At 44.6% G+C, this 23,680-nt stretch overlaps 1 protein-coding gene across 5 annotated transcripts in view; it reads right to left on the bottom strand.

Moving 5' to 3' along the window:
• Window positions 1–2,453: 2,453 nt before the first annotated feature.
• FRMPD3 (FERM and PDZ domain containing 3) overlaps window positions 2,454–23,680 on the bottom strand; it is an 86,884-nt gene continuing 65,657 nt past the window's right edge. For all 5 annotated transcript variants that reach the window (XM_059678916.1, XM_059678917.1, XM_059678920.1 and 2 more), the window contains 2 exons: window positions 8,472–9,293; window positions 2,454–6,358 (listed from right to left, as the gene is read on the bottom strand). In XM_059678916.1, the coding sequence (XP_059534899.1) occupies window positions 3,303–6,358; window positions 8,472–9,293 (3,878 nt within the window). In that variant the 3' untranslated portion in view covers window positions 2,454–3,302. The remainder of the gene's footprint in view (window positions 6,359–8,471; window positions 9,294–23,680) is intronic.

Here is a 23,680-nt window from a genome sequence, read left to right on the forward strand (position 1 = left end):
ATAGAGAGTTAGAAACATCGATCAGCCGCCTCCTGCACACCTCCTACTGGGGATGTGCCCGCAACCCAGGTACATGCCCTTGGCCGGAATCGAACCTGGGACCTTTCAGTCCGCAGGCCGACGCTCTATCCACTGAGCCAAACCGGTTTCGGCTGCATGCTTTTTTGACTGGAAGGAGCTACCAGTGTAGTTAAGGGCCAAAGGGGGTCCAAGTTTCTGGACTGTCCAGTTGGGCCATTTTGAAGGGCAGCAGGACTCACTGTTTTTCACTTGAGGGGGACAAGATCCCTGGCAGGCAGCTCCCACAAGAGTTCTGCTACCAAGGTTAAGCCTCTCACCCCTGATGGCCTCCTGCATGCAGATCAGAGCTCTGGTATGGTGTTGAGGAACATGTAGAGCAGCCCAGACTGACTACACCGTCTCTTGCTCCTCTGTGCATTGCCTCTTAACCGCTTTAGCCACGCCTTTGCAAACAGAAAAAAAAGTCTGTGCTCAATCTTTGGGAGGAAGTGACTGATCAGAGCCACTATACATGGTTGTGTAATATGTGCACACAGCCAAAGAGACCAGTGGGGCTGGGTGGAGCTAAGATGACCAAGCCACGTCGCCGCAGAGCTAGCATCACCCAGAGGGTGGGGTGTTTTTTTCTAATCCATCTTTTGCGGGGGGGGGGGTATCAGGGGGAACATTTTTTTTTTCTTTCTTTGTATTTAGAGAGAGAAAGGCAGGGAGATAGATAGATAGATATTAATTTGTTGTTCCACTTATTTGTGCATTCATTGGTTGATTCTTGTATGTGCCCTGAGGGCAATCGAACCTGCACCTTGGCATATTGGGAAGACATTCTAACCAACTGAGCTGCCTGGCCAAAGAGGAAGAAACTTTTCAAGTTGGCACGGAGGCACCTCATAGGCTAGTGGGGACCTGTGATTACCAGAAGGAAGTAAAAGAACAGAGAAACAATTAGGTAACTCTGAAAAGCTAGAGAGGTCAGCCCTGCTTAGGGTCTTGTTGCTTCTATCTTATCAACCCCACCAAATAAATTGCCAGCAACCGTTGCAAAGGATTTGCTAACTTAAAATATAAGGCAGTTGGGCTACACTCTGAGGTAACAGAGTAACCTTTAAAGGGAGAGGTCCCTTTTCCCAATTCTGACCTGACAGCTGGACTAAAACCATGTCTCTTGCCTCCCAGGTCATCCAGTGCACAAGCCACAGAGCACGTTGTGTTTCTGCCCCTACCCTGCCCCCACCCCCTTCAACTCTGAGGTCATAGCTATGGTGACCAGGTGAGATAGAGGCCTCATGGGCAAAAGACAGGAACAGACAGTATCCAACTCCTGTGACCCACAGGAGGCTTCTATAAGGAGCAGGCTCCTCAGCTGTCATCATCCACCGGGTCCCAGGTAGGTGGGAAGAGAGGCACAGAGAGAGCACCACCAACCAACAATTCAAGGATACAAGAACACTCACAAAGAGGCACTGCCAATGCTTATTGGGATAGTAAGATGAATAGATTTAATCATTCTTGTTTGAAAAACAAGACATAAATTAGTATATATATATATAATTTATATTTTATGTAGTATATATATATTATATACAGACATTAGAAAATGTATCCTCTCCATGAGGCTGAGGGAGAGGTGAAGGATGGTGGTGGAATGACACAGGTGGGGCCTGAGTGGCGAAGGTGCAGGATCAAGAAGTTGGGAGAAGAGGAAGACCACATCAGCACTCATGCTTGCAGTGGTCAAGGGGGAAAGGGTTCCCCACTGGCTGTATCTCTGGCCTATTAAACAACTTGGTCTTGTGGGAGGAGAGGCCAGGAAGGTGGAGCTGGCTTCTGCAGAAGGAGCTCCCCTAATCTTGCTGGGAGAAATTGCCACTCAGGGGGGCTTAATTGCATTAGGGGATACCAAGGTTGGGTGGGGGTCAAGCACAGTGTACATCTTTATAAAACTCATGTAAGAATGGGAGATTTCACAGGGGTCTCTCATGTAATGATGATGAGAGGCAGACACAAGGTATGGGCATGTGGAAAAAATGGGGAGGTATGGACAAGTGGATGAGAAGCAATCTATACAGAAGAAACATTGGCTTTCTTTGTTCCCTACAATGGGACAATTAGTAGGGACTCCGTGTCTTCACTCCCATGAAGGTTGTAGGGGGGCGGTGACAGCAGCAGTAGATGTGTGTCAAGAAGGATGCTAAACAGTGTGAATTCCCTTCCAGATGACTCCGGAGAGAGAGAGAGGTGCAGGACTGCACTTGGTAAGGCGCTCAGCTTCTTTTCTTAGAGAGACAAATCCACAGGGTCAATACACAGCCAAAAGCATATACTCAGGATTAACATATCACGCTAGCTTCCAGAAGTTTAAGATATAGTCATCAACACCCACCCCTATCCCCTAACCCCTTCCCACCCTCCCCCCACCCCCCACCCCTAATCTGTAGCTAAGTGGAACTCCTAAGGACAGCCTGTCTAGTAGAAATGTTGAGAGAGGAGCCGCATGCCTGCGGCTACAGACACTGCACTACGCTGGGCCAGGCCAGCTCGGAGGCCTGTGCTGGGTCTCCCCAGGGCAAACATTTTCATCAGATACCTTAGCCAGAATGAGTGGGGTGATCCCAGATGCTTGCTCCCTAGTGGACTGAGCTGCCCTGCCCACCAGTGAGGGACAGGGCACTTTGGGGATGGCTGGTGTGGAGCTACTAGGCCTGGGAATGAGGGCTCCCGAGGCTGCCAGCCTGTTGGGCTGGCTGCAAACAGCCCTGTGTGGCTGTTTTTCTGGAGGACTATCACCCGAGTGTGAGCCCTCTGGGGTGGCTTCTGCAAAGTGGTGGGTGGGCTCTTTTCCCTCCACTAGGCCCTGTGGCCTGCTGCTACTGCTATTGCTCCCTGGAGGGGAGCAGATGCCAGAAGGAGCTCAAGGCCATCTGGCCTGCCTCCTTCAGGCCCTGGCTTCCCTGTGCCAATAAATGGAGCAGGAAGTGAGCCTGATGTCACCTCTCAGCCCTAGAGAAGAGATAAAATACAGCTCTGCAGTGGGCGTAGTGACGAGGGGCCTTGGCCCTCACAGTGACGCCTAGAGGCCAGGGAAGGGGTGAGGATACCCAGGGCAGCAGCAGCCTGGAGACCTCAGGGACAGCCTCAATGCTAGGAGTTTTGCTCCCTGGAGACTGAAGGCTCTTGGACCCTGACTGGTCCAGCAGACACATACACTCATCACAGGATGCAAGGACCACAAAGCTCAAACCTGGGTCTGAGGTTGGGGAAGGGGGGAGGCTTGGGCAGATGCCCTACTTAACAAGGGTTTTTAAGGGGTGGGTGAATGTGCTCATAACAGTCGCCGAAGTTGGGGATCCTGGTGGGTGCCCCGGGGATACCCCCATAGCTGCTGCTGCCTGCTGCTGTTGCTGCTGCTGCTGCTGGTGGTTCAGATTCCGGATGGTGGACTCCTCAGCAGCGCGCAGCAGGAAGGTGTAGTTCCTTACCACCTCTTCTACCTTGGCCAGCAGCTCTTGGCGCTGTGACTCGGAGCGCACAATGAACACCAGCCGTACGAAGGTCTCAATGAGGCTGCTCAGCACCTGGAAGCTGCCCGTGATGGCTGCCAGCATGTGAGTTGGGCTCTTGTCCACGTTGGCTACGCGGCGGCAGGAAGCCCGGAGCTCCTTGAACTTGAGAAACAGCTCCAGCTTGTACTCAGAGATCTGGGAGCCATAGGGCTTGGGAGCGCGGGCCTCAGGGCTGGCCACACATTGCCGCAGGACTGTCAGCAACTCGTTGGTGTCCAGCCGTGCAGCCAGGAAGCCGTCAGGCAGGCCATAGGCATGGGCCCGCAGGGCATTGATCTTGGCTAGGCTCCCCTCGAAGGTGGACACCCGCAGGTCAATTTCCTGGGTGCGGGAGGCCTCAGGGCTGCTACTGCTGCAGGTGGCGGCATCCAGCACCTGCAGGGTCCTGCTCACTACGGGCACCACCTTCTCGTCCAGCTTCATACCAGGCAGGATCTTCATGGGGATGGAGTAAGAGAGCTCATCCTTGCCATCACTGGCATCATCCGCTATGTCACACTTGCGGTAGTAGAAGCAGTAGCGGATGGAGCAGCACTTGCTGCTTTCACTGTCCTCGTCCAACTCAGCGGGCTTCCGGTACACCTCTTCTGGCAGTGAGAACACGGCCATTGGTCTGGGGCCTTTGGTCTCAGGAGCAACTTGGACATATGAGGGGTCTCCTAGGGTTGGTGACTCCAGAGGCTTGCTTTTGGGACCCAAGCCTAGGGAGAGGCCTGTCTCTACGTCCTTGGCCTCCCTGGGCAGCATGCCCAGGGGTGGCTGTGGATAGACGTCCGAGGTCAGTGAGGCCCTATCACCCTGGTCCGGCTCACTGATACTATAGCGGCGCATAATTTTCCTATAGTTGGGAGCTCCCAGACACTCGCCCCCTGAGGCACATGTGCTCAGGCACGAAATACCGCTCTCAGGGTCTGAGCGGCACTCTCGGGATTCCAGGCTGGTGGAGCGGATGCGCCGGACATTGGTGGGACTGCCAAGGTTCAAGTCTGGGCCAGCCTCTGGCTGCCTCTGGGTAGGCAGAACCTTGTCCTTCTCCCTCCCTTGGAGGCCGGGCACTGGTGTCTGGGGCGCCTGTGGTCGACCCCCCCGGCAGATGCGCTTACAATCACAGCTGCGTCTCTGCTCACGGGACATGCCAGGCCCCTGCTGTATAGGGCTGCTGCGTAGCTGGCAGCTGCAGCGGCCTGGTGCTGGAGGTTGGAGGTATTCAGTGCCAGGCAGCTCCCCCTGGCTTGGTGGCTTTAGAAGTTCCTCAAGGAACTCCAACTCATACTGCTTTACCTTCTGCAGCTGGGCCTGCCGCTCATCGGTTTCCTTCTTTTGGCGTGTTGGGAAGGTGGCAGAGAATAAATTGCGTAGCCTGAAAGGACCTCGAGATGATTTGGGCTTTGTGGGGCCTTCGGAGGTCACTTGGGCTCCATCCAGGGTTGTTTCAAGCTTCCTAGAGGGCATGGTGCTCACCTGACGGCTGGCAGCCTGGGGCCTCAGTGGGCTCTGGCCTTGAGGAAGGCAGCTGGGGCTCTGGCCTCGGGACAGGCTGATGGGGCTGTGGCCTCGCGGTTGGAAGCTGGGGCTGTGGCCTCGTGGCTGGAAGCTGGGGCTGTGGCCTCGCGGTTGGAAGCTGGGACTGTGGCCTCGTGGCTGGAAGCTGGGGCTGTGGCCTTGAGACTGGCAGCTGGGACTTTGCAGAGCTATGGGGTAGCCAGCTCGGGAAACCAGGCTGGTCTCCTCAAGCTTGCTACTTTGGGGTGTGCTCTCCAGCTGCCCCTTCTCCCCTTGGCTGGAGATGGTGCTCTGCTTATGCAGGGAAGGCTTAACACCCTCTGGCCCACCCTTGCCTGCCACTTCCCCTGTAGCTTGCTTGCCCACCGACTCTCGACTTGCTCTCAAATGATAGCTTTTGGGAGGGAAACTTTGAACAGGCAGCCTATCCTTTTGTGGGGAGAGGTGCAGGCTGTCAGCCCGGCTACCTGTGGTTACTCTGGAGCTGGAAGAGACCTCTGGGCTTATTTTGAATTTAAGATTCTTATTGGCACTGCCACTCATCATGCTGACCTCTGGCTTCCCCACGCTGGCTTCCAGCCTCCTTTCCCCACTGCTGGAAGGGTTACCCAAGGCCCCGCCAGGGGCAGGTAGACTCTTAGTGTGAACCACCTGCTGTAGGGCAGCTGAGATGATAGCTGGGGTCACACTGCCCTTTGGGTCTAGGATAAGCTTGGGGCTCAACCTGACCTCCTTTGGCAGGTTCCCCCTTAGCTCAGAGACCTGCTCTTCACTGAGGGATGGTGTGGCCGCCCTCAGTGACATCTCTAGGCCTGCCTTAGTGTAGCTAGGCCCTTTGTCTTCAGGAACTGGGGACAGCAGGCTCAGATTCTTCTGCTCATTAAGCTGTGGAGACAGTGCTGGGTGCACTGCCAGGGCATATGTTCGCTCTCGCTGTGACTGAGCCTCTGGCTGGGGCAGCTTCCTCCGAGCGCCAGGGGGGCCAGGACTCTGGCCTGTGACAGCTGGCTGGAGGGATGGGTTGGGATCCGGGCGCCCAAGAGAGTAAGGGGCTGTGAGAACAGCCTGGGCTGCGCAGCTCTGGATCCGGAAAGGCAGGTCCTTGCGGGTCAGAAGACTGTCTTTGTTGAGGTGTTGGGTCAGGAAGTAGGTGGTGTTCTGGTGCTGCTTCATGGCAGACATCATCTCCGACATGTCTGTGAGCTCCGAAGAGTTGGTTTCATGGCCCGAGTCCAGCGATGATTCAGGGGTGATTGTGGCCAGCACAATCAGACCTGGAGGAACAGGGACAGGGCTTGCTGCACTTAACTCAGATCAAGTCCTCTCCCAATCATTTGTAGAGAGTTTATGGGAGCCAAGGTTAGCCAGCAGCACTGCAAGTTGGGCAAAGCCAGTCAAGCCTGGGGGGACTGCAGGGGTGAGGGTGGGAGGAGTGGAGGGGAGGGAACAACGAGAGGCAAGCTGGGGAGGAGTTATGAAGGGTTAGAATCCAGAAGAGAACAAAAGAGGCACAAAGAAGATCTGGGCACTTTGATGGCAAATTAACATGCAAAACACATGCAAAAAACATGCTAATCATCACTATTTTTAGATTCCATGGCCAGTAAATTTTTGTTAATTGTCCTGAAGAGGGCTGGCAAAGACAGGTCCCTATCTATCTGGCCCCCCTCATCTGGCAAGGCCTACCAGCTGAGTTCTTACAGCTGAGGCCATTTAGCTGAGATTGTCCTCCCTCTGGCTACCACATGGGCCTCTAGCCTTGGAGCAGCTAGTGCTTAGAGCTCCACAAATGGGAGCTGCCTGTCACCAAGGATGCCCTCAAATACAGAAAAGGCAGGTGTTGGTACTCTCTCTGGTCTGGCAGGCTCCCTCTGACCTCCAACTTCTTCACCCTCTATGTGAACATTTTTTCCCTCCTCATGTGCTTTTTCATGTGCCTTACTTCCCTCTATTCCTTTTCTGTTGCTGTATCACTGACCACTTCTTTTTAAGTTGTATGTTTATGGAAGTATGTATGGGTGCATGTTTGACACGTGTGTTTGTCTACAAAGTGGACATATGTGTGTATAGAACAGATAATAACATGCATGTTGTATGATCTTCCCAACAAATAATAATAATATCCCTAGCTGGTTTGGCTCAGTGGATAGAGCAGTGGTTCTCAACCTTCCTAATGCCGCGACCCTTTAATACAGTGCCTCATGTTGTGGTGACCCCCAACCATAAAATTATTTTCGTTGCTACTTCATAACTGTAATTTTGCTACTGTTATGAATCATAATGTAAATATCTGATATGCAGGATGTATTTTCATTGTTGATGTCATCACGCCGGGTACTCATATGTGGGTGTATCTGCATGTGGGTGGACCTGCCTGTAGACAGATAGAAGAGCGGTGTCTCGGTTCCTAAGACCATTGAAAATATGTGTTTTCCGATGGTCTTAGGCGACCCCTGTGAAAGGGTCGTTCGACCCCCAAAGGGGTCGCGACCCACAGGTTGAGAACTGCTGGGATAGAGCATCGGCCTGTGGACTGAAGGGTCCTGGGTTTGATTCCCACTAAGGGCACATGTCTAGGTTGCCGGCTCCATCCCCAGTAGGGGGCGTGCAGGAGGGCAGATAATCAATGATTCTCTCTCATCATTGATGTTTCTATCTCTCTCTCTCTTTCCCTTCCTCTCTGAAATCAATAAAAAATATATTGTAAAAATAATAATTAATAATAATAACTAACACTTACTGAGTCCTTCCTATGTGCTCAAGTGCTTTGCATGAATGATCTTATTTAAATCTCACAACAACCCTATGTGATATGACTATTGTTATCAAACCCATTTAAGGTGACAAAAGTGAGGCTCAGAGAGGGTAAGTGCCTTGCCAAGGTCACACTGAAAGTGAGTAAAGAAGACCGGACTTGAGTGCATCTGATTGAGAGCCCATGTTCTTAGGCAGAATAAAGACCTCTGCCTTGAGCAGTGAAGACTCCTGGCTCCCCTGATCCCAGGTTGCTAGGTGGTTACTGGGTTATTTGGTTTTTCTTCCAGTTATGTGCATGCTGGAAGTCCTTTGCCTATCTTCTAAATCTCTTACAATTTTGCTTTGGTCCTCCATCCTAGCCTGGATCCATAGCTTGCATGGCCCCAATCCCTGGGGTCCATCTACAAGACATTTCCAGAGATAGAATGGCAAGAGCCAGAGCTCTAGCTAGAGCTGGGCAGCAGACCCCTGCCATAACATCATTGCTCCCCAACACTATCTGAACCACCCCTGGCCCATCCGCTGTCCTGACACACCACAGTGACTTTGATCTCTGCTTAGGAAGAAGCAATGTCACCTGCTGACCCTGCCTGGAAAAGGAGGCAAGAATGAAGAGGAATGGGCCATTACCTGCAGTCTGTGGGGGTGGAGGGTGTGGTCCATCCTCTGATGCTGCCAAGGCTTCCAGAGCCTGCAGAGTGGACACTAGTGCATCATCCAACTCCTGAGCATGATCTCGGACAGTACGGGTCTGCATGCTATCAATCAATGTCACTGGAATCTCATCATACAGGAGCCCACGCAGGTGGCGTCCTTGTTCCTGGCTCTGGGCGGCCCGGCGCTTGGAGTCATCCTCATCAGAACTGTTGTCTCGGAAACCAGGAGGTGGGGCAGCAATGGCAGGCAACAGGGAAGTACTCTCATCTTCCTCCTCTTCTTCCTCCTCACTCCCAGGGGGTGGAAGGGACATCAAGTCTACAATATTATCACGAGAGGAACCAGGCTTCCCGCCTTTGCGAGGACCCAGCTGCTCCTGGAGTTTGGCTTTGCAAGAGTCACAGTAAAAATTTAGGGCTTCAGCCCCAAGGGAATTGTCCAAGGTATAAGATCTGGCCCTACTGGCACAAGGCTCGTGGTCTAGACTGGCTGCATCAAAGTCATCAGGGACCACATTGTAACCTTGGCCAGAGCTTTTGGAAGTGGGGTCAGATTTGGTCCGGGGCCTGGTCTCCTCAAAGAAGATTAAATTCTCATTGACATCTGTCCGGCTTTCCTGCTCCTTCCTTTGTTCCCGCATGTGGAGGTAGCAAAAGCTGACAAGCTCAGAGTCGGCAGGCGGGGGTGTGCAGCGGCTCGACTTCCTGGGGCTGGTGCCCACGCTGCCCACATAACTACTCTCTTTTTTCCCCAGGTGGCCCCCAGTGACAGGGCGATGGGCACTGTGCATGTAATCTAAACCCAGAAAGAGAATCAACAGGTGAGCCTTGGTAATGAGGATTGTGGTGGAGCTCTCATGGTGTCTCTGGCCTGGGTCTATTGTGCACAGTTGGATGGCAGGTACCAAGAGAGCCTCACCTGGCTGCTAAGGATTAGGGGAAAGAGAATCAATTGCCCATGTTGCTGCTGGCCCTGAAAGTAGAGTGAGTAGAATAGAATGGCTTGAGTTGCTAATAGCCCCATCACCTCTGAAATGGGAAAAGCATGGGGTGAGGTGGGGTAGGGGTAAACACCTTGGTATTTGGGCATGGCTGGCCTCTTACATGGATAGGTCTGAGAGTCACCTATAAGCATACTTAAATAACTGATATTTGTTTTATGTCATTCTTGGAACTGTCCCTGCACCCACCCTTTTCAGAGCCTATCCAACTTCCAGTGTTCTGTCACTCTTGCATTATGTTGGATGTCTTCTAGCAGAAGGAAATAAATCTGACCAATAACTATTGTTTTAATGGGAAAGTGTAAAACAGGCTACACTATATACAATGCCTGAGATGTTGCCCTTCAGAGAGGACTGTCAGTGTAGGGACGTCTAGAATTCTGGGCATCTAAATGTATAAAGCATACAAGAGATATGCTGGGATGTATATATATGGGGGGAGAGGGTGGGAAGGACATTGTTACAATTCCTCAAATCTCATTATTGCTCTTTATTCAGCCTATCCACTACACATACATGTGGCAAAATGTTCTGCTAAACAGCTTTTATTTATTTATTTATTTATTTATTTTTTGTTAATACTCATCCAAGGATATTTTTTCCATTGATTATTTTTAGAGAGAGTGGAAGGGAGGGAGGGAGGGGGAGAGAGAGAGGTAGAGAATCATCAATGTGAAAAAGACACATCAATTGGTTGCCTCCCACACATGCCCTAACCAGGGTTGGGGACCAAACCTATAACCCAAGTATGTGCCCTTAACCGGGAATCGAACCTGAAACCCTTAGGTTCCTGTGCTGACACTCTAACCACTGAACCACACTGGCCAGGGCAACAGCTTTTAATGGTGGTAGGTCTGTGCCTTTGAGGATTACCTATATCAAATGCTTCATCTGTCTCTCTCTTAGTCTGTTTTGAGGGCCCCTCCCTATGATATCTGTGAAAATATACTCAGACAATGCCAAATCACTTTGCTATCAGACAGGTATCAAGTAAGCACTAATTTAGGCTAAGGTCATCAGACATTATCCCATTTAATCCTTATAACAACCCAATGAGGTTGGTGTTATTATTATCCCCATTTTACAGAGAAAACTAATCCAGTTGGTTATATAATTTACCTAAGGTCACATGAGTCATAAATGGCAGTCTGGATTTGAGCTCAGGTCTGAGGGACCACAAAGCCCTTGTTTTTAACTACTACCCGATAGTTCATCATGGTGATCAAGAATGCCTTCAAATGCCTTTGAAATTCCAATTTGACAGGGTCAAGGTGTTAGCTTTTTACTAGAGCTTACAGCTACCACAAAAGCACAGTGCTGGCACTTAACAATAGAGTCCCAAAATACACGAAGCAAAAGCTGACTGAATCAAAAGGAGAAATATACAAGCCAAAAGCAATAGTTGAAGACTTCAATACCCCGCTTTCAATAATGGAAAGAACAAACATGCAGAAGATCAACAAGGAAATAGAGGACCTGAGCAACACTATAAATCTATAAATCTATAGAACATGCCACATAATAGCAGCAGAATATATATTCTTCTCAAGCGTACCTGGAATCTTCTCCAGGATAGACCACATTTTAGGTCATAAAATAAGCCTCCGTAAATTTAAAAGGAATGAAATCATACCAAATATGTTTTTTGAGCACAACAGAATTAAATTAGAAATCAATAACAGAAGAAAATTTGGCCGAAACCGGTTTGGCTCGGTGGATAGAGCATTGGCTTGCGGACTGGAAGGTCCCAGGTTCGATTCCGGTCAAGGGCATGTACCTGGGTTGCGGGCACATCTCTAGTAGGAGATGTGCAGGAGGTAGCTGATCGATGTTCCTCTCTCATCGATGTTTCTAACTCTCTGTCTCTCTCCCTTCCTCTCTGTAAAAAGTCAATAAAATATATTAAAAAAAAAAGAAAATTTGTAACATTCAGATTCATGTGGAAATTAAACATTGCTAAAAAACCAATGGTTCAAGGAAGAGATTGCAAGGGAAGTTAGAAAATATTTTGGGATGAAGGAAAATGAAGATACAACACACTAAAACTCGTGGGATCTCTCTAAATTAGTGTTTAGAGACAAATTCATAGCTGTAAGTGCCTACATTAAAAAATAAGAAAGATTGCACATCAATAACTCAAACTTCCACCTTAACAGACTTGAAAAAGGAGAGCAAACTAAACACAAAGGGAGTAGAAGAAAAGAAATAGTAGTGTATAGAGTATAGAAAAATAAGAGATAATAAAATTAAAAGTTGGTTCTTTGAAAAGGTCAATGAAATTGACACACATTAGCTGTGTAGAACAAGCCAAAAAAAAAAAAGAAAAAAGAAAAAGAAAAAAAAAGAGAAGTTTCAAATTAGTAAAATCACAAAAAAGAAAAGGGTCATCACTACTGACTACAGATACAGAATTGATTATAAGGAAAAATCATGAATAATTTTATGCCAAAAAAATTAGGTAACCTAGATCAAATGAACAAATTCCTAGACATATAGAAACTATCAAAACTGATTCAAAAAGATAGGAAATATGAATAGGCTAATAACAGGAAAAGAATTAATAAGTAAAAATTCCCCCTCTTGCCCTAGCTGGTTTTGTTCAATGGATAGAGTGTGGGCCTATGTACTGAAGAACCCAAGGCTTGATTCCAGTCAAGGGCACATGCCCGGGTTGTGGGCTTGATCCCCAGTAGGGGGCACGCAGGAGGGAGCTGATCAGTGATTCTCTCTCATCATTGATGTTTCTATTTCTCTTTCCTCTCTGAAACAAATAAAAAATATATTAGAAAAAAATTCCTCCTCTCCCCTGACAAAAAAGTAAAAATAAAGGTCAGGCCCAGATGGCTTTACTGGTGAATTTTTCCCAAATGCTCAAAGAAGCATTTACACGAAACTTTTCCAAAAATAGAATAGGAGGGAGCACTTCTCAACTCATTCTATGAGGCCAATATTACCTGCATACCAAAACCAGACAAAGATATCACAAGAAAACTATAGAGCAATATTTATTATAAATATAGATACTCCTCAACAAAATAGTAGACATTTAAATCCAACAACATATCAAAAGAATTTTACACCATAACCAATTGGCATTTATTTCAGAAATGCAAAGTTGGTTTAACATCCAAAAATCAATTAATGCAATACACCATGTTAATAGACTAGAGGACAAAATCCAATGATCATCTCAATGGACACAGAAAAATCATTTGACAAAAGTTACCACCCTCTCATGATAAAACTCAATGAGTTAGAAATGAAAGGGAACTTCCTCGATATGATAAAGGTTATCTATGAAAAACTGAGAGTAACATCATATTGGATGGTCAAAGACTGAAAGCTTTCCCCCCAAGATAAGGAAAAAGTCCAGAATTTTTGTTCTGACCACTTCTATTCAACACTGTCCTGAAAGCTCTAGCAGGGACTATTAGACAGTAAATTGAAATATAAAGCATCCAATGGGAAAGGAAGGAGGAAAAGTATCTCTGTTTCCAAATGTCATGATTTTGTACATTAAAAAAGTAAGCAATTCCTAATAATAAACTACTAGAAATAAACAAGCTCAGCAAGTTTGCAGGATAAAAGCTTAACATACAAAAATCAATTGTATTTTTATACACTAGCAATGAACAATCTGATAGTGAAATTAGGAAATGATTCTATTTTTTTTTTCATTAATTCTCACCTGAGAATATTTTTCCTTTGATTTTTAGGGAGAGTGGAAGAGAGAGGGAAAGATAAAGAGAAACATTAATGTGAGAGAAACACATCGATTGGTTGTCTCCTGCATACACCCCAACCAGGGCCTGGGCTGGGGAGGAGCTTGCAACCAAGGTTCGTGCCTTTGACTGGAATTGAACCTCGGACCCTTGGGTCTGCAGGCTGATGCTCTATCCACTGAGCTAAACCAGCTAGGGCTGGAAATGATTCTATTTATAATAGCACCAAAAAGAATAAAATACTTAGGCATACATTTAACAAAAGAAGGACTAGACTTGTATACTGGAAACTAAAAATAAATTTTTGAAAGAAATTAAATAATGGTGAAAGCCTGGGAGGGGTGAATATGGGGTGGAGGAGGAGTCAATGGGAAAACAAACAAACAAAGGGGATACCTATAATATTTTCAACAATAAAGATACATTTAAAAATGAAATTAAATAAGATTTAAATAAATGGAAAGACATTCTATGCTCATGAATTGGAAAATTTAATAATGTTAAGATGACAATACTTCCCAAATTGATCTACAGATTCAACACACTCCTATCAGAATTCCAGCTGACTGTAGAAATTGACAAGCTAATTCAAAAATTCATATTGAATCACAAGGAGCCCAGAATAACCAAAACAAACTTTAAAAAGAACAAAGTAGGAGGATTCACTATTCTTTATTTCAAAGTGTACTACAAAGCAACAGTAATCAAGATAGTGTGGTACTAGCATAAGGATAGACATATGAATCACTGGAATAGAATTGAAAGCCCAGAAAGAAATCTTTATGTTATGTTCAAATAGCCCAATTTAAAAATTGGCAAAGGATTAGAATAGATAGTTCTTCAAAGAAGATATACAAATGGCCAATAAGCACACGCAAAGATGTTCAACATTATCAGCTATGATGCAAATCAAAACCACAAGATACACTTCACACCCACTACAAAGGATGTAATAAAAAAGATAAAGGGAGTGACATCAAAGGAATGGTGGCATGACAGCACACCTAGCCCTCTCCCCCTGAAATTTCAACAAGTTAACCAACTATAATTCAACAAAGAAATCCCTGCATAACACAGACACACACCTGAGAGACCCACGCATTGAAACATCTAAAGGTGGGCACCCAGGAATTAACGGGAGACGAAAGGGGAAGTGCGACCAGCCTGCTGACAAAGCCCTGCAGGCAGGAGCTCGTGGCTTGGCCGGGAGAGGGGAGAAAGCTGCAGCAGCAGGTGCTTCCTTAGGCCAGGAGGAACAGAAAGATGTGGAGGAGGTGGTAGCAGCTCAGTAGGGCAAGCGGCAAGGGTGCAAACAGTGTCTGAGTCAGCAGATGCCTAACAGAGCACCGGATTCTCCTGAGTGGCTCTCCACTGTTGGCAGGTGGTGATATTTCAAAGAAATGGAATCACAGAGCCCTGCTGCCATTTGGACTCCCAAAACTCACGTCTTGTTGCTCTTGAAATTGGGTCCAGGAGCATATTATCTGTAAACCAAGAGCTGTTGCAGTAGAACTGCTGTTTCCCTCTGTGACTGATCCCCAGGAGGGGTGCTTAGGGCATGTCCCCATGGAGGTCAGGGGTCACCATTATGGTGAGGGCAAAACAAACCCCACCCCCAAGCAGTAGAGCTGTGTTGTCTTACCAAATTGCAGAGGTTCAAGACTGGGAGATCACAGAGGTAAAAAATAGATCCAGAGACACAGAAGCATAGAACAAACTGGAATTTCAGAGTGAAGGAGGGGGAGAGTGGGTGGGTGGGAAGAGATCAACCAAAGAACTTGTATGCATATATGTATGATCTATGGACAGGGATTGTAGGGTGATTAAGGCCTGGGGCAAGGGGTGGGGTGGATAGAAGAGGTGAATGGGGGAAAAAGGGATCATATGTAATATTATCAACAATAAAGATTTAATTTAAAAAACTAGCATCAACAAATTAAAGAAAATTGAAATTATACCAAGTATATTTTCTGACCATGATGACTTGAAATTAGAAATCAACTGCAAAAGGGAAGTAAAGAAACCCACAAATACCTGGAGATTAAACAACATACTACTAAAAAATGACTGGGTCAAAGAACAAATAAAATATGAGATCAAAATTTATACAGAGACAAATAAGAATGACAATATAACATCAAAACTTCTTGGATGCAGCAAAAGTAATAAGAGGAAAGTTATTACAAGCCTATCTCAAGAAACAAGGGAAATCCCAAGTAAACAACCTAATATCACATCTTAAAGAACTAGAAAAGGAAGAACAAAAGCAACCCAAAGACAGCAGAGGAAAGAAAAAATAAAAATTAGAGCAGAATTGAATGAAATATAAAACAAAAAGACTATATAAAAAATAAAAGAGTTGGTTCTTTGAAAAGATTAATAAAACTGACAACCCTTTGAATATATTCACTAAGGGAAAAAGGGAAAAGACCCATATAAACAAAATCAGAAATGAGAGAGGAGTCACAGATATTCAAAGGATCATACTAGAATATTATGAAAGACTAAATGCCACCAAATTCAATAACCTAGAAGAAATGGATAAGTTCCTAGAAATGTATAACCTTTCTAGACTAAATCATAAAGAATGGGAAAATCTAAATCAATCAGCAGTGAGGAAATAGAAACAACCATTAAAAACCTCCCCAAAAACAGAAGTCGAGGACCAAATGGTTTCACCAGTGAATTCTACCAAACATTCAAAGAAGATTTAAAATCTATCCTTTTCGAATAAAAAAAAAAAATTGAAGAAGAGGCAATACTTCCTAACACATTCTATGAGGCCAATATAACCCAATGAAATTGGATTACAGTTTGATACAAAAACCTGGCAAAGATAACACAAAAAAGAAAACTACATACCAATATCTCTGATGAACACAGATGCAAAAATCCTAAACAAAATATTAGCAAATCAAATACAAAAGTACATCCAAAAAATAATACATCACTGTCAAGTGGGGTTCATACCAGGGGCACAAGGATGGTTCAACATGTGGAAATCAATCAATGTAATACACCATATTAACAAAAGAACAGATAAAAATAATATGACCTTATCAATAGATGCAGAAAAAGCATTTGATAAGATACAGCATCCATTTATGATTAAAACACTCAATAAAATAGAAGAAGGAAAATACCTCAACATAATAAAGGCAACCTATGATAAACCCTCAGCTAATATAATACTCAATGGTGAAAAACTGAAAGCTTTTCCTTGAAGATCAGGAACAAGACAAGAATGTCCACTCTCACCGCTCTTATTCAACATAGTGCTCTAAGTCCTAGCCAGAGCAATAAGGCAAGAAAAAGAAATGAAAGGCACCCAAATTGGGAAGGAAGAAGTAAAAATGACCACTTTTTGTGGATGATAAGATTCTGTGTATAGAAAACCCTAAAGACTCCACCAAAAAAAAAAAAAAAAAACTATTAGAAGCAATAAACAAATACAGTGAAGTTGGAGGATACAAAATCAATGTGCAAAAATCCATTGCCCTCCTGTATGCTAACAACAAAACTTCCAAAAAAGAAATGAAAAACAAAACAAAACAATTCTTTTTGCAATCACAACCAAAAAAATAAAATACCTAGGAATAAACGTAACAAAGGACATGAAATACCTATGTACTGAAAATTACAAAACATTATTAAAAGAGATTGAAAAAGGCACAACAAAAGGGAACAATATTCCATGTTCATGAATTGGAAGAATCAACATACTTAAAATGGCCATATTACCCAAAGCAATATACAGATTTAATGTAATCCCCATAAAAATCCCAATGTTATTTTTTAAAATATATTTTTATTGATTTCAGAGAGGAAGGGAGAGGGAAAGATAGAGAGAAACATCAATGATGAGAATCATTGATTGGCTGCTTCCTGCACACCCTTCCTGGGGATTGAGCCGGCAATCTGGACATATGCCCTTGACCAGAATTGAACCTGGGACCCTTCAATGCATAGGCCAATGCTCTATCCACTGGGCCAAACCAGCTAGGGTCCAATGTCATTTTTTAAATAAATAGAAAAAGAAATCATAAGATTTGTATAGAACCACAAAAGACCCCAAATAGCCAAAGCAATCCTAAGAAAAAAGAACGAAGCTAGGGTATCAACCTACCTGACTTCCAATTATACTACAGAGCTATGATAATCAAAACAGCATTATATTGACAGAGAAGCAGACACACAGAATAGAGAGCCCAGCTATAAAACCACATACATATAGACAGATAATTTTCTACAAACGATCCAGAAACACACAATGGAGTAAAGATAGTCTCTTCAATAAATGGTGCTAAGAAAACTAGAAAGTCACATGCAAATGAATGAAATTGGATTATAGTTTGTCCCCATGTACAAAACTTAATTCAAAATGGATCAAAGACCTAAATATAAGACCCAAAACAATAAGTTACATAGAAGAAAACATAGGCATCAAACTTATGCACCTTGGTCACAGAGAACATTTTATGAACTTGATCTCAAAGGCAAGGGAGGTAAAGGCAAAAATAAGTGAATGGGACTATATCAAACTAGAAAGCTTCTGCACAGCAAAAGAAACTGACAACAAAACAAAGAGGCAGCCAACCAGATGGGAGATGATATTTGCAAACAGTAGCTCAGACAAAGGTTTAATTTCCAAAACATATAAAGAACTCAACACCAAACAAATAAATAACCCAATCAAAAAGTGGGCAAAGGACCTGAAAATGCACCTCTCTCAAGGAGACATATGAATAGCAACCAGATATATGAAAAGATGTTCAACCTCTCTGGCAATTAGGGAAACGCCAATCAAAACTACAATGAGATATCACCTCACACCTGTTAGAGTGGCCATTATCAACAAGATGAGCAATAACAATTGTTGGAGAGGTTGTGGAAAAAAGGAACCCTCATCCACTGCTGGTGGGAATGTAGACTGGTACAACCACTATGGAAAGCAGTCCGGCAATTTCTCAAAAAATTAAGAATAGAGCCACCATATGGCCCAGCAATCCCTCTCCTGGGTGTATACCCGAAAAACTCAAAATCATGTATTCGCAAAGATATATATTCCCCTATTCACAGTGGCCAAGATAAGGAAATAACCAAAGTATCCTGCGATAGAGGACTGGATAAAGAAGATGTGGTACATATACACAATGGAGTACTACTCAGCCATAAGAAAGGATAAAATAGTGCCATTTGCAACAACATGGATGGGTCTTGAGAACATTATGAAAAGAGAAATAAGTCAGACAGAAAAAGCTAAGAACTATATGATTTCACTGGTATGTGGGATATAAAACTGAAACTTGTGAACAGAAACTGCAGTGTGGTGGCTGCCAGAGGGAAAGGGTAGGGAGGGAAAAGGGTCCTAAATAAGGTGACAGGAGAAGGTTTGCCTTTGGGTGGTGGGCACATCGTGCAATATACAGATCTTGTAACACAGAAACCCACACCTGAAACCTATATGTTCATGTTGTCCAATGTCACCCCAATAAATTTAATTAAAAAAGAAAGAAAGACAATAACATGGTTTGGCGAGGATTTGGTGAAATTATACCCTCCAATATTGCCGATGGGAATGTAAACTGGTGCAGTCATTTTGGAAAACAGTCTGGCAGCTTCTGACAATACCAATCCACTCCTACGTATATACCAGAAAAATGAAAACATATGTCCCCACATAAACTTGTACATGAATGCTTATTACATTATTATTCAAAATAGCTGAAAGGTAGAAACAACCCAAGTGTCCATCAACTGAGGAATGGATAAACAAAATGTGGTTTATTCATACAATGGAATATTATTTGGCCATAAAAAAAACAAAGGGCTGATATATGCTAAAACATGAATGACCCTTGAAAACATTATTTTTAAGTGAAAAAAGAAAGCCACAAAAAGACCATATGTTGTATTATTCCATTTATATGAAATGTCCAGAAAAGGCAAATCTATAGAGACAGAAAGTTGATTAGTGGTTGCTTAGGACTTGGATGTGATTAGGAGGGGAATAGGGGATGAATATTAATGGGCACAGAGTTTGCTTTAGGAGGGGCAAAAATATCCTAAGATTAAACTGTGGCAATGATTGCACAGCCCTGTGAATATATTAAATATACTTAAAAGCATTGAGTCGTGCCCTAGCTGGTTTGGCTCAGTGGATAGAGCATGGGCCTGTGGACTGAAGGGTCTCAGGTTCCACTGCAGTCAAAGGCACAAGCCCCGGTTGCAGGGCTCAATCCCCAGGAGGTGGCATGCAAGAGGCAGCTGATCAATGCTTCTCTCATCATTGATGTTTCTATCTTTCCCTCTCCCTTCCTCTCAAATCAATAAAAATATATTCAAAGAACACTTTTGAAAAACAAACAAACAAAAACCACAAAAAAAGACCAGTGAGTTGTGATCTTTAAGTGGGTGAATTTTATGGCTTGGAAATTACATCTAAATAAAGCTGTTTGTTAAAAAGAAGCACAGCACTGGACATATGATGAACTTTCAATCATTATAAAAAGAGCAAAAATATGTTCTGCTCTTGAAAGGACTTTATCCCACATGGTCCTGTCAATCCCTCATAAGGTAGGTTCTATTATTATCCTTTAAGTGTATAGATGGGGAAACAGACTCAGTTTAAGTACCTTGCTCATGATCACACAACTAAGATACAGCAGAGCAGGGACTGGAACCCGTGTCTCCCTGACTTTGGATCCCAAGCCATTTCTGGTTTCAATAGCCAGCGGTTCTCAACTTGTGGGTCTCGACCCCTTTGGCGGTCAAACGACCCTTTCACAGGGGTTGCCTAAGACCATCCTGAATATCAGATATTTATACTATGATTCATAACAGTAGCAACATTACAGTTATGAAGTAGCAACGAAAATAATTTTATGGTTGGGTCACAACATGAGGAACTGTATTTAAAGGGCCAGAAGGTTGAGAACCACTGCAATAGACCATACTGCCCCTCTAAATTTAGTCAATGTAACTACATCGAGTGATTTCAATTTAGGCCTTAGTAGTTGTATCTAAGGAACTCAGGATCAGCCGGAGGATCTCTTCTTGGCCTTTGGCTAAGACCCAGTGTGGATGAGCTGGGGGAATGGTATGTAATGACTCTCTGAGACTTAGAAAAGTGTTCTAGGAGGCTAGGGGATTGTCAAGGGCCGGGAAAAAAAAGGGACACATATGTAATACCCTTTGTAAGACTGTAAGCAATAAAATAAAATTTAAAAAAAAAGAAAAAAAAGAAAAGTGTTCTAGAGGAACACTGAGCCAGGAGCTCAAACTATCAGTTCAGGAAGTCTCTACCCTTAGGCATTGTTCATAGGTCCTGGAAATGCACCTAGTGCTAATTACCTATGAGATAACTAAACAATCTCAGTCTGCTGCTATTAGAGGTGGCTCCCAGGAGCATGTCCAATAAGGAAGTTGTGACTCCTCTCAGACAAGGGCTAGAGATCTAAGAGTGGCTTCCCTCCCTGCAAAATGGAAACATCTCTCAATACCAGGCTGTCAAGGCCAGGTGATGTATAGCTCACCACTTGGTACTATGATTTCCAGATCTGAGCAGCAGCACGGTGGGCTGTGCAGAGAAGAAAATGTCCCTGGAGAAGCCTAAATCTCCTCTAGACAGGTTAAAATGCCAGTAAAACCAGGTGCGGTTGCTGATGTCTGAGAAAGCATGCCTCCCAGATTGCAAATCTGCTGTAAATTGCTCATCAGTTTTCCCCACAGGAATCTCCTAGTCTATCCCTCTGTACTCACCCACTCAGAAGACTGACTTAAAAAAATACTTGCAAAGAACAGGATGGTGATTCAATTGGAGCTATATTTAAAAACTATATTATACACACACACACACACACATACACAATCAACACAACATTGATAAAGCCGACTTTCTTTTACTTGGTCTTGCTATGTTCTACATTCTGATGATCATTGATCATAAGGACAAATGACCAAAAGGCCTTGCAAGAACCTCATGTCCATTCTGAATCATCAAAAAAAAAAAAAAGTCTGCTATGCTCACTCTAGTTTTAATACTCTATGCATGTTGCTGAGTTTTAACTACATGAAAATCTGTAAGCTATGCATGGTATATGTAGTAGCCATTAACCAGAATATTTTATTCACCAGATCAAACTGTTTTCTAAACATGGGAGAAAATTTAGAGTGGACTCCTCCTCCAACTGTGACCCCAGTTAGGGCCCTGAAAGCCTTAATTTCCTGGGTCCCCCCAGGATACAGGGAGCTCAAGGCAGGAGAGAGATGGCAGCTGCCTCTGGATTTCCAACCATCCCCATATAGGTGGGAGAGTTGGCATTTGTCTGAGATTTTCTCGAAGTTGTGTCTTCAAGTCCAGGTACTGTTATGTTATGTCACTTGAAATTTCCTCTATATAAATGCAAAGGCACTTACTGTATTGGCATTATTCCTTTAATCATATTTCTGTATTCTCCCACCAGGTTGTAAGTTCTGTGAGGGAAAGGACCATGTCTGTTACTTATAGCTGAAATAAGTGAAATGCTTACTTCAGGAAAACTACTAATAAAGCCCAACAGGTAATCTCTTTCCTTCCACTTCCATTTTCCTTTTTTTCTGTGTCTGAGAGAAGAGATGATGCTTTGTCTTTTCCAGTTGGTGGTTTACCAGCATCCTTTAAGTCCAGTCGGCTAAGCATTGAGTTGGGTTAGGTGGCAGCCAGTAGCTACTATGGGACAAGACTATAGATCCTGCTAGAGAAACCAGGCTCTGAGTAGACTGGTGTTCTGTTCTCTGAGGTTGGCAGGATGACTGTTTCCTATAGGTCTTTACTAAACCACACTGGGGCTTCTGTTCTGGGTTGAATGTGGGTCTGATGGAGGAAGCCAATCTTAACTTTGTATCAGGAACTGATGGCTCTTCACTGTAACCTGGGTAGAGGTCTCCTCAGTGGTGCTGCTTGCTGTTGCCCTTTCCTGTCCTTGGGACCATGAGATAAGATGTGCATACCAGCCCCTGACAGCTGACCCATGAGACTCATTCTGTCCCACTCGCCTTGAACCCTGGGTGGCTTCTATCAACCCAGCAGCTAACAGTCCAAAGGCCAAGTACTGGGCCTAGGCATTGGCCCAAGCCCCTGGAGAAGTCAAGTGCTACAAACAGTGGGGACACCACAGTGGTCCATCTGGCTCTTGCATGGACAGAGAGGCCCTGTGCTAGAGGCAGCCTGAGCCCCCTTCACTCTGTAGGCCCAATGAGGAGGATTCTCAGGAATCAGGGAAGGGCTCTAAAGTCATGTATAGCATTGATATAAGCCTCCCTTCTGGGCTAGAAGAGAATTCAATGAAATTTGTTTGCCTTTGAAAAAGCAACATGATGCAACATGGAATGTATTCAGTTAAGGGACACAGGAAGCCTGGGTCCCTCACATAGTGCCACTATTTCCACAGCATGGGGAATACTTAATGAAGGCATTGGCTAGGGTGCTAATGGGCTGACCAAAACCCTTTGGAAGGCAGGGTGGGACTACAGAACCGCCTCAGGAGCCTTCTTAAAATGAACTCCCAAACAACCCTCACTTGCACATCTGGTCCTCAGCTAAGCTCCAGGCTCTTCCTTCTGTCTTGCCTTTTTCTCTTTCTCCCTCTCTATCCTGCTCAGTAAGAAGTATAATTTACTTAGGTGTGATGATAGAGAGGAAGATCACAGGTGACACTAATAATGCTAATACTGGCTTTGCCATAATTTGGCCATCAGAGGTTTCATAGTACATATAGCCACCCACTTTGAAGCAATCCGCCTTGAGACATGTGGCAACTTGGATCCCCAGGTTCTTTCTATTCCAAGTCAGTTCTTTTGCTTCTTTATGTGGCCTATATCATATGCCTGGGGCCCCCTATCTTTCCCCAAATCTGTGTTTGGTGAATTGCCTTCTAATTCCTGTGGACAATGTTATGAGGTATAAACATGTGTTTGCTGTGATGTTCATTTTGAAGAAAATGAGGTGAGAGGGTTTATGTGGATACACAGCCCACTGGGTGCTGGGTCATCCATCAGGTATGAGCTTCTATTCTCAAACTACTCAATCTAGATCAGATGTGACCATGCTGCAAGGCAAGACAACCTTGAAGATAAAAGAAATAGTTTAGCAGCAAAACAAGTTGGGTGAAGAGTCTTCAGCATGTGAGGAGGGCAACTACTGGGTAGTAAATCTCAGCTTCTACTTGTGATGTTTGGGTGCTGGGGTGAGGAGAGCACACACTGCATGTACGTGAGTCTTGGGTCTAATATGTGGAGTGACTGTTCTTTGGTCTCCTCCCATTTTGGTTCGGGATGGCAGTATCTGGATTGGGCTAATTTTCCCCAAGAGCCCTGATTGTGCCATCATGAGGACCGCTCTGAGGAGTGGCTTCACTTTGCTGTTTGAGAGCTGCACTTGACTTTGTTCTTAGTGGTCAACCCCTCCAATCTCTAATATT

Source organism: Myotis daubentonii, chromosome X (assembly GCF_963259705.1).
Source record: "Myotis daubentonii chromosome X, mMyoDau2.1, whole genome shotgun sequence".
Lineage (NCBI taxonomy): Eukaryota > Metazoa > Chordata > Mammalia > Chiroptera > Vespertilionidae > Myotis > Myotis daubentonii.